Genomic DNA, 18731 nt, shown 5'->3' with positions numbered 1-18731 from the left:
GATGCATTTAGGTTTGAATCAGATGCTTACAATCCTCTTTCCAGTTGGAACAGAGGATATGTACCTTTCGGTTTTGGTAAACTGCAAAGTACAAGGTTTCACACTGAGCATGCATCTCTTTATATTGTAACACTTCCCTTGGATGTGTTAGCACGAGGCAGTGACGGCCGCATGGATGAGTTCCTCTCTGCGGGATTTCACTTCTCAGTTACCTGTGTGGCTCTCAGGCGTAAGACGTGTAGCAAATGCCATCAGTAGCCAATTAACTCAGCTTTGTGTCGCTGTTGGACAAACACTTGTCTGCGCTGATAAATCAAGGAGCTTTTCACTTAATGTGGAAATGAAGGCACTTGAGTTGAGCTGTGTACAAACTGATGCGCGCTCCTAATGGCTCTGGCACCTTCTCAACGCAGAAGATGAAGCATATTATTATCAGTGTTGGATCACCAGATGCTTGCAATAAATGTTCTTAGTGCCTGTTTGTGTATCCCTCAGTGCTTTCTTGTTACATCTGGATCACAGTCAGACTGTTAGACTTTTCTAATTACACCTACACACAACCCATCATAGGCCGTGCTACTGTATTATATTTTCACAGCTTGTTTAATTGATAGTAATGAGATTGTTGAAGCCTGATCCTTTTCTTAACTGAGTTCATGTTTACACAGATGGTTAGTGATAGAAAATCAGTGTGGGATGTTTCATATAGTCTGATTTGTGATTTGTTGCAAAATTATATCTAATATAGTTGATAAAGATGAAGTGGCATAAGGAGTGCAGCAGGATGATAATTTAAAAGACTTTAACACAGTCGGTCCAGAATAGAATTTAATTAAAGTAACTGTGTGAGGTTAATTGAGGGAATCAATTTAAAAACTGTACTTCTGGCGAACTTCTCTGTGCACATGTGTTCAAGTGCACTTGATGTGTACTTCAGTCTTTTGTTTTTGAAGCCAGATATGAGTCACGTACACTCAGGTGCCAACCAAACAAATGTGTGTAACAGTCAGGTGCCAAACATCTGACTGCTATAGACTCAGATCTGAATGCCAGACCTTAAAGAAGATTGTCAAGTACTTAATGTTAGAAAAAAAAATCTGTCCACATCAGCCAGTGCCTGAATGCACAATATGTGTGTGTAAATCTGTGGGTGTATTGTAAAGACTTCGAGCACACCATTTTTGTCAAATTAAGACTTTAAAAATAAATGTATCCAATGTTTTGACTTAAACATGATAGACTTTGTTCCTAAGCCTTAAATCAGCACCTTGATGACTGTTGCTGACGTGTCACATCCAAGCCATCGCCCTGCTTCTTATTCTATTCACCCAGAGAAGTCAGACCTGATTGTCTCCCATTTCTCATTTTCCCAAACACGTTATCCTCATTCAGGATAGAAACTGTATAATCCTATAAGCCAGTCTTCACCTTCATTCAGCTCATCTCATGTATCTCAAGACTCTCCCCCACCCCCCAGGTAGCTCTGTACCACTGTGTAGCTCTGTTCTGCTTATATTGAAAGCATGCTGTATGATGGAATGTACTGCAATTGTGTGTCCATTTTCTGTACTGAATATGCAGAGACTTGACAAACGGCATGATTGTGGAGAATGGGATCACAGAACAATTGAGGTTTTTCATTGTCTGAAATCACACTGTTACAACACAGAACTGAAGATCTTTTCTTCTAACATCCTTTATTCCTTTATTTTCTTTCTTTTTCCTCTCTCTAACTTATTGTCTGTTCCTTGGCTCCTTTCAATTTAGATAAGACTCAAATGTCAGGAGTACATAAACTTTTTCAGATGTCTAATTCAAATCCAGTTGTCCACTGGGCTTTCTACACCAACACGTTTCTACCATTTTCAGCCATTTTAATGAATATCATCTGGCAGTAATTTGAATTTATAGAACTGTAGTTACATATGTAACTTTGTGTGTTTTATACTGACTGGCAACAGCTTGTGTTGTCACTTTCACTTTTAATAGATTATGTCTCCTTGTAATTTAGGCCTTGCAGTGTACTGTGTCAGCTTCATCTACATAGTCTTAATTTTTCTTTTTACTGCATAGTGAGCTGTAACAAATAGTAGAGTTTATTGTTATAACTGTCTTGCCAAGTGTTCTTCACACATGGCTTACAGCAAGTACAACAATGGGCTGCATTAGACAGTTGAGAACTTAAATGAATTTTCATATGGAAACAGTAATCATTACACCAGCTTAGCAACAGCATAGCAACTGCTCTAAATCCAAAAAAAGTATATGAATTTCACTTGACTCATAAGAGATCTGTAATGTGAAACTAGCTGAGGAGGTCTGGAAGTGTATTCTGGCTCATCCCCCGTGTCTTTTCTGGCACTGTCTTTCTCTTCCATTGTGGAAATGGTGAGCTTTCACTGGGTTTCTAATTACCAGTGGAGGGGCAAGTCTGTGGTCTCTTGTTACACTGTTAGCTTTAATGTCCGTGGGCTATAAATAGTGCAGGTGTCGACTCTCTGGTGAGCAGCAGCCTCTGCTCACAGTTTTTATAGAGGCAGGAAATAGAGCCCTGCATGCACAAACACAGTGTGCTCCATTGATTTAACTAACTGAGATGAGGCAAGCTGTGTTTGTGCAATGCAGTTTCTTAATGGAAAGAGCTATGTACACGTAGCTCCATTTTCATCCTGGGAGGAAGTGAGGTCTTGGTAAAATGAAATGCTCAACTCAAATGACCTTGCGACTGTATGATATGGCATGAATGGTACAGTGCTGTATTTGTATTTTGGATAGCGACTGACTGACTGACTGACAGTATCACTTATCCCACGGGATAATCATCATATTCATTTGCTGAATATTAATTTGAAGTGCTTGATTTGCTGATAAATATTGTTCATGCTTGCTTTTAGTGTGTATCCTATGATTGTATGGTAATGGATAATGATTTATTATTTCAGTGAAGGCAGGTGAAATGCTCTACAGCAAACTACAGTAAGCAAATGAAGATGTTTGAGCTGCTGTGAAATGAAAGATTGAAATTTTCTTTTAACAGTTTTGAATGATGAATAAACAAAGAACTGAAGTTCTCTTTGGCTTCTGCAAGAAGTGGCACGTGGGACTTTGCAGCCCTCTGATTCTTTCAAATACACTCATTTGATATTTTCATTCATTATTGTTGCTGTATGATTTTTTTTTTTCTTTGAATGAGCTTTGGTGCCATCACTACCATTTTGAGTTTTGAGCCACCCGAGTTCATCTGAGGGAAGATTCTTATTCACTGCTGGTTGGAGCAACAAGTTTTCAGATACATAACGAAGGACTGAATGAGTATCAGAGCAATTTAATGATCTTCTTTCTGTACCCAGTTGCTAAGCAACCTGCACCATTCTGTCTGAAGCCACGGCGTCCCAAATGAAACATCACGTCATTGGTCTGGAGAGCGGAGGAATGATAGCAGGGAATGCAAAGCTATGGGGGTTTAGATATAGTCATTTTTACTGCACGTTGACTCTCTGCCCACATGCTCAGTTTTCAATAGCACCTCTTTATGGATTAAAGCAAATGTTTCAATATAACCAAAGGTGTGATCACATGAAGAGAGTTAATCACCTCCTGCTTGGTGGTCTAAGCATGGAGACATGACTGCTACGGTAGTTGAGGCTGGAGCCTATTGTGCAAGCCCGCTAGGCTAATCTAACAACCATTCTTTGGCTGGAGAGCCCGTGGAGGGGGCCTCTATTGTTCAGATGCCATTAACTGAACACCAGTGTAGTATGAGGAGGAAAAAAAGGAGCGAATTAAACCAACTGCTATAAGTTTCTCCTTCTGAAAACCGCTGCTTCAGTGCCCGACAGCAGTCTGGTTTTGGCAGCAAGCAGGAGAGAAACACATTGAGGACAGAAAGGCTTCAGCATCACCCACAATTCGCTCCCTCCCTGAGTCAATTTTCTGCTGTGAATCATAGAGGTGGAGGGGAAAAGAGAGAAATAAGAGGGAGTGAGAGCTGTTGCTACAAAGCCACAGCCTGAGAAAAATCAAGTATTTCTGTTTCTCTTCTGCCCAAATCCCAGGAGAGGGCTGCTTTTCCTTCTGTGGTGGTTGTACTGGCTCCAGTGTGCACAGAAAACACAGAAAAGTTTTCTTTTTTTCTTTTTTTTTTTTTTTTTTTAACAGAAATGGACAGTAAATGGGCTTGGTAAACTTCTGAGAGGACACGAGTCAGAATCACCCTTTTTACCCACTCTTCATGAGGCAGATATTTTTTGCCAATATACTAGAAGTGACATAAGGTATTCTATGTTCATTAAACACTTTTCTTATGTTTTATATTTGGCCCTCCTGCAGGCAAACGTAACTTTAAGACGGTGTTAATCTAGTCTCTCAGCTAAGGTTTAAATACAACTGTAGATGAGTGTGAGCTGTAAAACAATGGATTAGCACTGACTGTTGATTAAATATCAAATTTAAAATGTTGGTTAGCTGAGCATACTGGGCAATATGGATGCACATCTTTCAATAAATAATAACTAACTAGGTTATTACTAAGGAGAATGCTGATGTATTGGATTTCAATAAAAATGTCAAATATAAATAGAGATAGGGTTGGCTCTGCAAAACAGGGGAGAACTGCTAGTCTTTTAGTTGGTAGTCCAAAAAAAAATCAAACAGCCCAGTGTGTGTGTGTGTGTGTGTGTGTGTGTGTGTGTGTGTGTGTGTGTGTGTGTGTGTGTGTGTGTGTGTGTGTGTGTGTGTGTGTGTGTTTTCATGGTATGCCATAAGAGAATTCACTATGGCAGTAATGGCAAAAAAGTGGCTACACTGGAGAACAGTAGAAATGGTTATGCATGGGGTCGTGCTGAAATCTCGTCATTTTACTTGTTTAACAGGCTTCGAGGGCTAAGGGCATGTACACACTGTCTGTCTTTTTCTCAGCTGCCGTCGCCTTTTTTCCATGAAAACATGCCCTAATGTGCGGGCCTCCCCCGCAACTTGTTTTACAAATTGTAGATGGGGAATATGGCCTGGTCTGGAAAAAAAATATATATATATTAGTCAGAAGATTATTTTGCCTTAATCCCTGGTTGCTTGCATGACAACTTACCTTTCAGTTGAAGAGAGTAATTCAACATTATTTAAGTGCTGCAATAGCCTTTCATTCTGCACCCTGCTTACATCACAATCACGCCACTGCTGCTGTTACCAGCTGCTTCTTTATCCAACCGGAACAGACTCAGCACACTGATTGGTGCTTCCCCCATCAATAAAACCATCTCAGTATGCTTCAGCAAGGCTGTCACGTGGGTCTGAGTCCACGGGAATGAAGAAAGCTTTGTGCCTCTGCTGGTTTTTGTCATGCTAACCTTACACACACAACCACACAAATCTTTCTGACAGTTTTCTATTGATTGATCAGACAACTCCAGGGGCTCAGACATTAAATTATTATGATGCAACAGTTCAATGAACACGTTAGTTTTCTGTTTTAAATAGAAACTCATTTTCTCATGATCTTGACCAAAAAGAATATCTTGCATATCAAAAAATTGTGAGTGATGTCTGATCAACCTTCAACCTCTGACAAAAAAAAATCCTGAGATGCAGTTTTAGTCTTGGTAATAAAATAACTGTGTAAGGGGACCTTGAGTTAAGATTTGCTTTTTAAATCTAAGGCTTAAATGCATTTGTAGAGTCCATGTTTCATTTTCAAAGTTTACATTTAATATTTGAAACAAGGTTATGTAAAGTACACTTCATATATATATATATAGTATTATGTGATATGAATTGAATATTAACTGACGAGCATGATGCCTCTGACCTGACAGTCTGACCTCCAGTTAAAACAGGCTGAGTCCAGGTAATAGTACCCACTCTGCTAATGCTCTCAGCATACCACCACTGCAGCTTTCATTATATGCTACCCTCACTTGCTCATGAATGCCACTTGTTTCCTGCTAGCAGCTCTTCATCATCTTCCTTCCAGCTCTTAAGAGCCTTTGCTTCCCTCTCAAAGGCTTTTACTGGAGTTTTGAAGTGGATCAGTCTCCTCCTGCTTCGCCTCACCCAAACTCAGTTTTTGCACTGAGCAGATTTTCTGTCACTGTATGGAAAGCCTGTCACTTTGTAACCAGGCAGCATTGTGAGTAGTATGTCTTCTATACGTGTTTGACGTGCGTGTGAGGGTGTCAGTGCTGCTGGCTGTCTCCTATATCTGGTTGCAAACATGGCACAACATGCTTATTTCTTCAGCGTGTCTGACTGTAGATGGATGGATTTATTCTATTCTCACATATTTTTGTTGGTGATACTTCAAACACCATGCTCTCACTGAGAGATTTGTTTGTGTGATGTTGCCAGCTCATCTATGTATTGCTGAGTGCATTAATAAGGAATGTTAATCACTACAGGTGGCTGATTGAGTTTCAGTTGAACTTATCCATGTTGAGTTGATATGTGTAGAGTGTAACGGTGCTCTCAGGTTATCAACTATCATCTCAGGGAAGATGATATTTAATGCAGTTGAACATATCACTGTGATATACTGGCCCAGAATATATATCCCTTGTTACAGGATTCTCAGCAGTGTCTTAACACAGACTCGTTTAAGGTGGCAGCATGTTTTCTAAGCTCTTCATGCTTTTTAAGAGAATTACACTATGCTTGTTGCTCAACATCGCTTTGGGCACATTTAATACATTTTCCTTGACTCACAGTAGTCCTGTTGACCTCTGCTCTCCCTGCCCTCGGCTTCTGTACGCAACCTCATGACTTAAACAAACAAAAAGGAATATGAACAGATTGAAGATGGCCAAGTAAAATCAAATTACACAAAGAAATGAAGTGAGATGCAATACATACTGGTATAAATATTTAATTGTGTCATTCTGTATTATAATTTCTATGTTAGGAATAGGTTCTGATATCTTTAATGCAGCTGTGAATGGGACATTTCTGACAGCTGGAACACAATGCATTGCAGTTGAAAAAAGGAATATAAATAGACTGAGCTTCATATTTTGAATAGTGATCAATAAAAGAAATTGCATTGATTAGTCGCAGTAATGATCTTGGAGATTAGCTTGGGCCATCCCTGGTAATTACACATTTGAAAATAGCCAGTTGTGTATTTTCTACAGTGACCAGCTAACACTTTACAATCTGCGCTTTTAAGCTTGCAAGAAGTATTAAATACTTATTTATATATATTTATACAGATATTTATATATTGAAGTGAATAATGCATTCTTTTGCTGATCGTGAATTACACAGTCATGACGGGATTTCTTGATAATGAGTGAGATGTCAGTTGTAGACAGACAAACCAAATTGGCCCATTCAGCAGAAAGTGAATTTTCTGTGGTAATACTGAATGGCAGAATCCAATAAAAGCTCTGACCCAGTGCAGTCACCGTAAGCAATCCCTCTGCCTGTTTAAGCAAATGGTTCATTTGCCTTTACATCTGTCAGCAATTAGGTGTAATTATTTAAGCCAACAAGGGCAGCTTCAAAGGGTGAAATCCATCCCACAATGCTGCTTGGGCTGGGATCATTTTCAGCACAACGTTATTTTCCTCCTCGTTGTTTGTTCTCGTTTGATCAGGACTGTCCGCACTTCATCCTGTTTCACAGTGTGCTTTGTGGTTGTCACCACATGGCTTGTGTGCACGTTATCTTGCTTTTGTTTGCTTTACACTGAAATCCTTTTTAGTCATATTCTTCTGAACACAACAGACGACCTGCCAGCTGATGTCTGTGTTTGGAATATAGGGTTTCACAAAAAAAAAAAAAAAATGTATCAGCGGTGTGAGTTAGTAACACAGCAACACAAACACCGTTGGTTTACTTCGTTCTGCACCCATTAAAGGGCCACTCTGCCTGCTCTGCTTACTCGGTGATTAACATGAAAAAAGCCAGGCTGACAGGCTGTATCTCTGCTCCTCATGTTTATTTAATCAGGGTAAATGTTGTGGGTTCTTGTGGCTCATGCTGAATATGTTTGTTTTTCATTAAGTCCTGGGATCTGCTGGCGTCTCTGCAGAAGGCCTGATTTCCCTCCTGTTAGGATGCGTACTGGAAACACATGAATGCACACACGCACGTACACGTATGCAGTGTTGGTGCTGAGTAAGATGTTGTACGATAATTTTACAATCGTGTTTCCAGCCTCTCACCCACAGTGACAGGCCTGATGTTACATTGTCACTCTGGACATGTCTCTTTTTCCGAGCCTGATTATTGTGGCCACAGTGCAGCCATTTGATCGCTGTCTTTGATATAGTGTGTGTGTGGGCCACACTGCTTTGTTTTACCTGAGCAAATCAGTTGTTGTGTTTCTCTCAGGATGCCTGATAAGACCGAATGATACAAATGGAACCTGGTCTCTGAGATCTCCCGTTACTCCAGCTCCCCTCGGCCCCCGTCTGCACTCCCAGAAAGAAAACCCGTGTTTGTTGAACTGCTAGACACAACCAGGAAATCAGATCATCATACACAGGATATCCCCCCTGTCCTTTTTTCACGTACCCCTCTGACTCAAACAGAAAAAAAAAAATCTCTGCTTTCATGAGATTAGCACCAGGAAACTGGTTAGGTGTCTTTGTTTGTCTGTGTGTGAGAAATGTGTGTGTATATGTGTGCATGTGTGTATTTTTAAGTGGATACTTTTTTTGTCAGGCCTCGCTATTGTTGTGAGAGTTCTATCATGAGGACGAAGGAAACGAATGCAGGTGAACAAACATCTTGTAGATGGTTGTGTCTGTCAGGGGAATAATTTACTGCCTACCTGAAAAGCTCTACTCCCCCATCTCACTCCTGTGTGTAATGCACACATTGGCTCATCTGCACCTGAAAATGCCCAGCACCTGTGTGTGTGTGTGTATGTGTGTGCGTGTGCTGTTGTATTTTCGTGTGAGCACCTGCATCTATTCTGAGGCACAGCAGACGGTGGACAGACTGTTGGACCGAGGTTTTGAGGAAGGAAGGACTGAGCTGAAAAGAGTTCCAGGTTTGAAGTGTCGCTTCAGGTTTCCTGCTACGTGTTTACAGTCTGTCTCCTACTGTATAGTGTAACACTGTATAGAGACATTATAAATCTGTCTTCTCCAAATGATGCTGCAGTGCTCTCACTTTCTCACCCTCCATTAGTTTAATGGTTTTATTGTTGAGAGTGTGTAGGGAATTCTCTGTAAACCATTCCTACTGGCTCCATCAAAACAAGGCACCATCAACTCTGACTGTAAGTGATTTATTTAAGTAATATATGGAGATTACTTGATTAACTAAATAGTAGTAATAGTAGTACCACCAGATTAGTGATTTTTCAGGGAACCAGTGTCATTAATAGTTAATAGTAACTGGTGTGGGGTGTGGTTTATGGGGGGCGTACAGGCACTGATCCATCACTGCTGATGAACGTGTTGATCTGGAACACAGACACTGGTGTACTACAAAGAGAGAGAGAGAGAGAGAGAGAGAGAGAGAAAATCCATGTTACCTGTGGAAGTAAGAGGTCTGACACCCTTGGGCCAGGCTAGGTAGGGGCAGAACTTATAATGTGTCCAAACATCTTCCTTAATCTGAGAAGGATACCAGTCATCATTCAGACGGTGTACAGCCATGCTCGCATCTCTGTGAGGTTGTATTTAGGCACAGCAGCAGTTTGTCAGCATGCTAACATGCTCACAATGACCATGTCAATATGCTGATGTTTAGCATGTTCGCCTTCTGAATTTACTGTGTTTGTGCTAACATTTGTGTGCTAACTCACACTAATAAGCAGTACAGATGAAGCTCTGTGTTCAGAAACTGTTCTTGGTGGCTTTGACAGCAGCCTTGAGACACACACCGTAGAATAAATACAGTTAACCTCCCTAAACTCACACTTCAGCATGTCTACATTTACAATAGCTGGAATTCATTTATTCAAATTTATAAGCGTAGAATTTCTGCCCCAGTGATTTTTTCCAGCGTTTGCTCACCTACTTAGAATATTGGGCTGTAAATACAGCTGGAGTGTTTTGTTAGTTCTCAGCACATTTTGTATTTTATGTTCACCTTTAATTCTTTGTGCACTGCCCTGTCTTTACTCACCACTGTCGAATGGGCCCAAATGTGAGTCAACATGAATACTTAGTTCTGTCACCTAAGGAAAAGAAATCAAACAGGTCTTTTCTGTGTGTGAGACTTTGTCTTCTACCTTTTACCTTTCTGTTCCATTTGTCTGTACTCAGGAGCTGCCGTCATCTCAAGCAGCTCACTGGTATTTTCATCTTGTTGATTTTTCTGAGCTGCAGGTCAGCTTGCTGGGTGGACTGCTGAGTGATTTGATTTTTTTGTTTTGTGTGTAAGAACTTACTCTGCAGCTCTCTATTCTCTCTACTCTTGTCTCATCTTTGCAGGAAAGTAGTTCTGTTTCTCAGTCCCTTTCTTTTGAGGAAGAAATACTTTATCAATTTCCAATAACTAAAGGCTCAGTAAAAAAAAAAAAAAAAAAAAAAGTGTACATGCTACAAGTGGTTATGAATTCCTCATGTTCTGAATTGGAGCATGTGTGTGTCGGTCGTATGATGGATGCCAGCAGAGGCCAGTGCTCAGAATCTTTTACTACTGGTAAAAAGCTCTGAGGGCAGATATGGGTTACTAAAAAAAACAAAAGAAAGAAGGTTGTGTGTTTGTCAGAATTGCTCTTGTTTGACAAAGAATTGGGTTATTTAGCATTATTCTACTAGTTGTTAAAATCCATAAAGCCATTCTGCGTTTTAAAATGTTATTTTTTTATGATGATTTACTGCAAAGGCCAGTCAAACAGGACTTTTCTGGGTCTGATCTCAGTGCCGAATTGTTATTCCAGCTGTCTTTGATCTTAAAAAATACTTAGCAGAGAGCCGCCTGGAACATTAAGCTGATAGTGATACAGTACAGTGCTATTCCATCATAACACAAGCATTGAATTAATCCTTGTAATACAACCTCCATTTTCCATGCAAGTGTTTTTCTGTAGTTTGGACATGTGGCACTGGCCTGTCATTTTAAGTCCTATATGAATATCATATATTAATATTGTGTTTATATTTTATAATTGCATATAATCTTCTTCCTTAGCTACCCTCTCTGTAAACTGGAACAATGACCTCCACAGTCAAAAGTCATAATAAATGACTAAGTTAAAACTTGGACAGTGAGTTTAACTCAGTTTGAATGCAAACAGTTGGTTATTATTATGCTTCATCACATACAATCTTTGCAATATTAATTTTAGGGCTGCAACTAATGTTCTTGATTTTAATTAGTTTCAAAATAAAATGCCAAAAACTTTCAGTCCAAACTGTGTAATCAGACTTTTTGAATATTTTACTCTTTTCACTGAGTTAAATGATCACTATATTTGTTTTTACTGTCAGCTCCAATTTGTCAGGAGCTTGAATAATGAGTTTTGTGACTCATTTTAGTATTTTGAATATTAATTGACAATCACAACCTCATTTAAACCTCTTCTCTCAGGGACATTCACAGTAATGTGTCAGTGTAAATTACGTTCCCTCTCTGTTGTGATTTTTGTTTGTATTGATGAGTTCTCTGAGGATAGAGTGACAACAAATCGATATATATTGTTTCAGATGTGCTCTTTTTAAAGAAGAATTATGAAGAAAGTAGAGTTCAGGCATTTAAAGTGAACATACCATATTAAAGACGAAATGTATACAAGTTTCAGAAGCTTTGATTAGAAGCTATGTAAATATACTATATATCTTATGATTAATATTATGTCCACACCCTGATTTTCTCCTTCTACAAGAGCCTGAGGTTTGAGGAAGGTTCAGGGCCAGAGCCCACCGTTTGCATCATTCTGACCAGGGTTTGAAATAGTTCAGCTCCTCTCCTCACACCTGTAATTGGTTACATCACCACAAACAGCAGCAGTGAATTACCCAACAATTTATTACACCCGACACTTTGAGCTTGCTTAATGCTATTTCACACCTACTGAAAACGTGATAATCGGGTCAAGGACTCACTAATGAATGACAATTCACTGCTCAGCTTAACTAGGTAGATGAAACTAATACGGGCTGTTGTCCTAGAGTACACCACAAGGAGAGATTGTACTTATCAGTCTTTATTAGCTTTCATTAGATCTAAAAGCATTGTTTACTCAGTCTATTGTTGCGTAGAGATTTGAGACACGTGTGTGTGTGTGTGTGTGTGTGTGTGTGTGTGTGTGTGTGTGTGTGTGTGTGTGTGTGTGTGTGTGAAAGAGAGAGACATAGAGAGTGCAGATGTACTTTGTGCTTGGTGCTGAATGCAGTAGTATCGTGGGAAGGCAGATTCATTAAACCTCTGGTGTTCGAGTGCTCTCTCTGCCTCTCCATCTCTCACCATCTCTGTCTGTCCTCTGTTTTCTGTTTCCATCCATCCCTCTCTCTTCTCCTCTCTGCTCGGAGCCCAGTTTTTGGAAACGAATTAAATTGTCTCGGTAAGACAAGTCGATCAGACTCTTTGATCAGACTCTCACTGGCTTTCCTGTTTGGTAGCTCAAATGTCAACAGGCTGTGAGAGACCAGAGAGGGTCCAGCTTGTTAAATCTACTGCTGCAAACAATAATTTCAGGGACCTCCAGCACATGGATGAGGGACAAGATTCTCCAGTGTGGTATTAAACACAAGGCAAAGCAAAGTGAAGAGAGAAAGCGGCATCAACACAGCAAATCAGGATAAACATGTTTCTACTGTTTCTTGAACAAAACCAAGCCAAGATACCAAACACAGGAGAAGAACAGTGGAGTTAAAAGCAAGCACACAAATGAAAGCGTTTGATTGGATAAGCTGTATCCCATTACCTGAACTGCTGCAGTGATTATCGAATCCCTCCTGGAATCATGTGTTGGCTGCACTCTGCTCCTTCACTTCATCGTCTCTATGCGCTGACTCATTTCAGATTATTATTTTTCAACTGCAGTTATTTTTTTGGCTAGCAGAGCTTTCCATTGTTTCATTCACTCTCTCCCTCATTGTGAAAGCAGCGGCACAGACTTCATGTTCCTCGTTTATTGCAAACTCCAGACAAAGCACAGTGGATGTTCAGGAGGAGCCTCTTCACAATTCTGCTGTAAATGAATTGTTAATGAGCGGCTTTGGAATATTCAGCAGGAAATTGCATGCAGCTCACAACTTGTATTAATCGACCTCAGGCAGACAAACATATCTGCATGTCTACTGTCTGATCAATTAACAATGAAAGTATAGATACCCTAAAAATAACAATCATTTGTCTCATGGTTTTTCCTCAAAAAAAAGTTTCTTTCTTAAAATGAGATCTGCTCCTTAGAAAGATCCAGATTCAGTGAATATGCAAATCTTTTTTCATCTAATAGTTTTAAGCTGAGCACTGAGAAGCTTGACACTTTGTGCAGAGGAATGTGAAAACAGCCCTATAGTGTCAAACTTTGCACACACCCGGCTCTGCACAGTGAAGATCAAACAACAGGTGAAATATATTTTAGTGGAGTGGGACTTTTAGTTGTTAAGTAAATCAGTTATGTCTGAAAATATAACATTAATAACAGGATCTTTGACAGTAACACTTTTTTTTAATCTCACACTGGATGTGATAGGTCATACAGTCTTTGTAAAACTAAAAAAAATAAAGTGAATTAGAATGGATACCTTTCAGATAGAGACATGTCGTGAGGATGCCTGCAGACAGTCACTGCTACTAAATACCAGTGCTAACACAGACAATCACAGTAATGAAAACTGGTGTAGAGTGAGCCATATTGAGCAATTACTTGCCTTTCAGTGTCGTAAGGTGCTGAAATAAGGAATTTGTCTTGCTATTGTTCGGTGAGCAGGCAAAACATATTGTGCATAATTTATTCCAGGCAATCAATTGGTTTGGAGGCTCAGAAGCATGCAGAAGCCTGACACAATGGAAGCTCTCTCAGCCCCATCATAACTTTGTCACTTATTCTGTGCACTGACAATGCATGTCATGTTGCATTATTTGCCTTGGATGAGTGTGGGCGGAAAAGGCAAACAAGATTAGTTGATGCATGCACTTGTTTTTTCTGTGTGTGAATGGAGGCCTTTAGAAATGGTTTAGTGAGTCAGTGCCAGTAGCACACTCATCAAACCCATCCCTCTGACAGCGCTGCATATCTGTAACACTGATGAAGGAATTCTCTACAGGCACGCTAAGGTTGCTTCGAGGTGGTCCATCAGTGAGTAACTGCTGGTGCTTGAGATATGGTGGATTTTGTTCTCACCAGTGTTATGTGGAAAATCTGCCTTGGTTTCATTCCTCACATGTACTGCACACCAACTCTGAGGCTCACCGTGGTTTCTGCGGGCTGTGGGATAAATCCTGGACTGAGGCACAGTTTTTTGGACGAGTGCTTAGTCCAGCTCAAGTACTCCTGAACAAATAGAAAGCGCTGCTAAAGAAGTAACTGGACTGAGGCAGGTTTTTTTTTTTTCTTAAAAAACTGAAGTGAAACAGAGTGCAGAGAGATTTCTGGTATGCAGAAGGCAAATGTGAGAGGTTCATCAGCAGAGGTTTGTTCAGGTGTTTTAAGTAGAAGTAGCAATACCTGAAGGAAAAATGACTCCACTTCAAGTAAAAGTCCTGTATTCAAATTTTACTTGGTAAAAATACAAAAGTATTAGCAGCAAAATGTACTTTGTACTGAAGTAAAGATTATTTTAATTAGTTTATATGTTGTACTGTGTACAGTGTAGTAGCTATAGAAATGCATCATATTTTATAACTGGTCATATATTATGACCACCACCATTTTTTGAGTGGACTCCACTGTGCCATGCTGGAGATTCCAGGAAGAAATTCGATGTGAGGCTTGCGGATCCAGCTAGCTCTACCCCTGATCGATCTGGAGCCCTGGACCACACCGCCTCCCAGTGACATCCAACTGAGCAGTTCACTGTTGGGTGACTGAGAATTTCTTGCACCTGAGGGACAGCAGAAACCTGCTTTCCCCTCAGCAGTCACTGCTGCTCCGTCAGTGAATCTGGCTGTGCTGCTTGCTCCACTCCGCCTTGTGTCCCATCATACTTTTCTGGTGTTTTCCATACCATACCCTGGCTTTATACTCCGTCTGAACATTGCTCCAAGAAAATGTCATGTCAGTCTGTAACGAGTTTACATACTGCATACAACAGGCCCAGACCCACTCTTGTAGGTCCCTCTGCTGTTTCTTCATATTGCAGCGATTCTTGCGTGAACTCTACACTTACCGTTTCTGACACTGGAGAAAGTGGTTTAACTGTCTCATCAGGTGTCATTTATTCCAGCACATTATACAGTAAGGCTGTCCAACAGAAAGGCTGTTAAGGCTGATTTGAAACCTTGTAGTTTTTTTCTAACCTACTCACTGTAAAATCTCTTACTGATCAGTGATTACTGTGTGTTTGAAGGGCTGTCTGTTGACCTTGAGGTCTATCTCAAATCAGTCTTACTGTCAGTGATTTTAACACCTCCCCTGACCTAGATATTGCTTTTCTTGCAGAAACCTGGTCAGATAGTGTTAAGGCTATCACTGAACCATGGGAGGGGGGACACAGAAATGCTCCCTCTGTTGTTGGAAGTTTTATTTCTTCTGAGCTGTTTACTTTCATTGATCCCATTGTGTTTTTTGATCTGGCTTTTCACCTGCCCAGAGCAAACAATGACCTCCTTGCTGAGTTTGCACATCTTCTCTCCATAGAGACAACAAATTCAATATCCGATCATGTCGCTGTTATTTTTAATATTCCATGTCAGACTTCACCATCATTATTGAGAAGCCTTCAATAAGTCCATCCCATCTCCTCATAGGCTGAGGCTGAGAAATTCTCTAACCTGTATCAGACTTCTCAGTTGCTTGACCCTCTAGACCCCAAATCTATTACTGATGAACTCGCCTCAGGATTTATGCAGCAATGTGCTGCAACACTTGACACTGTAGCTCCTTTCGAAATTGCTCAATTGCTCAAGGTTGGTGTTAAACTGCTGCCCTGGATTACTGACCACGTACTTACAGTTAGGAAAAAGTGTGGACATGTGGAACATAAATGTAAGATCTCTAAATTGAGAGCTCACTTTGAACATTTGAAAGATTTAACTGTTTAATAACACTATAAATGAAGAAAGGACAAAATATTCCACCCTTAATAACCTCACAAACTACTTTATAGAACTGTAAATTCTCTTATCCACCTCCTGCTTATTTCAAGTGAGGCCTGTTGTCCAGGAATATGTGAGGTATGTCCTTTTTGTTTACAGGGTTGCCAGCATCAGAGCTCAAATTTAGCCATCTCAGTTTATTTTATGGTGCCCTGAGGCTTCTTTGTTTTGTTTTGTTTTTTTATTCTGTTAATTTCTCAGACTGAACTATTGAAAACAGCTGATGGCATGAAATCCTCTGCTTCTCATTTTTAGATCAGGTTTCTACTGTGTCAGCAAACAATCAAACATTCTCATTGATTGTGGCATCCTGTTGGCCTAACGGTGGAAGGCACACACCACCTAACTGCATCGTCACTAGTTTAAATTCCAACAGGGTCCTGTTTTGGTCTCTCTTTCCTCTTTATTCCTCTTGGCCTCTCTCCTGTGTACTTTCAAATAAAAGCAAAATGGTAAAAAAAAAATCATCATCAAAAAAAAAAAATCTAACAAAGAACCTAAAAACCTTCTAATATAAGCTTTTTCTGGTTCTGTTTCCTCTGTAGAAGAACATGACACTGAAGCCCCAGGAGTGCAGAGACAACCAGGCGGGGCCCCTGCAAAAGAAAAAGCCTACCAGGGTCCCCAATGGCCTGAGTCTGGACCCCTGCAAGAACAATCACCATCATCACCAGCCTTCTGACCAGGAGAACAACCCCCGCCTGGCACACACACAAGGCAAGAGGAAGAAGAAACACCTGAACAAGAAACACTCAATGGTGAGTTTCAGATATTATCTCTCTCTATTGCAAAGTATTGATGTAGTGTTCTTATCATATGTGTGATAAATCTTGTATGGTAAATATAGATGATGCTGTGTTTGCTGTGGGCTGTGATATAAATGGACACAGTCTTTCAGACATCCTGTCATTTCAGTGAATGTATTCTGATAGAGAGTTAAAAATATCCTTTAACTGAAGCCAGTGCAGGGTTGTTTGTACAGTTCATTGCTCTGTGCACAGGCACTGGATGTGGGACGACTGGAGATGTTGGTTCATAAAAATGTAGCAGCTAGTTTTTAGTCTCTGGGTAAAATGTGCATCCAGAAATATAAAGGTTTTGAGGCTTTTCATTGCTCCATATTTAAGCTGCTGTTGCTCACTTTGCTACAGTGATTCTCACAGTTTCTGAGACATTGGCCTGGATTTAAAAAAAAAAAAAAATTATGTTGTTGAGAAAGTCTATTCAAAGCCTATTAAGTCAAAATCAATTGCAACAAAACTTAATTCTATAACTATGTCATGTCATGCAGGCTATAATGGTTCAATATGTACGTTGGCATTATATTTACATACATGTTATATGATGTATTGTGTTTGCATTGGGTCTTTCTTACAGCTTTGGTAATAAGTAAAATTGAGACCAAAGATATGTGTAGAGAATGTCAATTAAACCCAGAGACCAGTGACACTGAAATCTCCCAGTGTAGCAGCAGGTTTACACCTTAATGGTGTTCACCGCTATGGTGTTGGTTTAATGATAGCCTCTGGTTCTGCTGGTGGCTTTTGGGAGTGTGGAGTGTAGAGGCTGTTTGGTCATAATGACAAACAAGCAAAACTCATTTGTGAAAAAGAGAAAAAAGGGAAAACAGAAAACAGAAACCTACAATCATCTGGTCCACATTTCTGTGTTTCGTAAAAGTAAGAGTTTCAAGGATCTGCAAAGATGACGTGGCTGTTGAAGAACCAGTTTGAGCTTAAAGTTGGCTGAAATTCCTTCACCTACGAGTTTTAAGGCTTCAGAAACCTGAACAGACATCGGCGTTTGCAGTGAAATAAAGTCGAGCTGCTCTGTCAGTGTGGAATATAGCGTCAAGGGTACGTGAATGTATATCAGTGTATGCCTGAACATATTTTTGTGCATTACAGAGGTGACAAGGTCACTAATGAATATTTATGGTACACAGATGCACTGGTGTATCTCCACCAACAAGGACTATCTGTTACAGCACTACCTACTGTTTAGACAAACACGCACAACAGAGACACAGAGGTTATGCTTTGCCATTTCTCTGGTAGAGGGTCAGTCTTCTTGAGCTGCATATTCAAGGACGTGTGTGTGTGTGTGTGTGTGGGTCACTGCAGGACAAACAGACAGGAGGGCTACACAAAGGCACAGGTACACTGTTAGCTTAAATATTCAGTGTTGACTCCACAGTGGCTTTATGGGAGCAGTGTGTGTGGTGGTATTTCTTGATTCTGGTTTGGTCTCTGTCCTGTTGGTCACAGATTTGTGGGTTGTAGCATAAAAAAATAACTCGATCAGATCACTTTGTGTCTTACTGTCTCTAAATTTGCAAATATCTGCTTATTTTTTTAAAAGAAATTTTGCATTAAAATCTTTTAATTTTATATAATATTTTATAATATAATATAATATTTTAGGGTTCACACTCTCAGGTTCCTCTGACAAGTTTTCATAAAACATAATGCTACATATATTCATGCTAGATGTTTTGTATCGTGCAGTTTAGTAGTCGTAGCTGTGTTCTTGTTGTGGCTGCTCGCTGCTGCTGAATAGATGATCCCTCAGCC

General features: G+C 40.0%; 1 protein-coding gene across 5 annotated transcripts in view; it reads left to right on the top strand.

The window, feature by feature from the left end:
- The window catches only part of auts2a (activator of transcription and developmental regulator AUTS2 a), a 291081-nt gene that overhangs the window by 51789 nt on the left and 220561 nt on the right, over positions 1 to 18731 (top strand). For all 5 annotated transcript variants that reach the window (XM_041052062.1, XM_041052063.1, XM_041052060.1 and 2 more), the window contains exon 2: positions 16704 to 16916. In XM_041052062.1, the coding sequence (XP_040907996.1) occupies positions 16704 to 16916 (213 nt within the window). The remainder of the gene's footprint in view (positions 1 to 16703; positions 16917 to 18731) is intronic.

This window comes from Toxotes jaculatrix, chromosome 12 (genome assembly GCF_017976425.1).
Source record: "Toxotes jaculatrix isolate fToxJac2 chromosome 12, fToxJac2.pri, whole genome shotgun sequence".
NCBI classification, from domain to species: domain Eukaryota; kingdom Metazoa; phylum Chordata; class Actinopteri; family Toxotidae; genus Toxotes; species Toxotes jaculatrix.
Note: the sequence above shows the minus strand (reverse complement) of the source record. Positions and strands in the feature narration are given on the sequence as shown.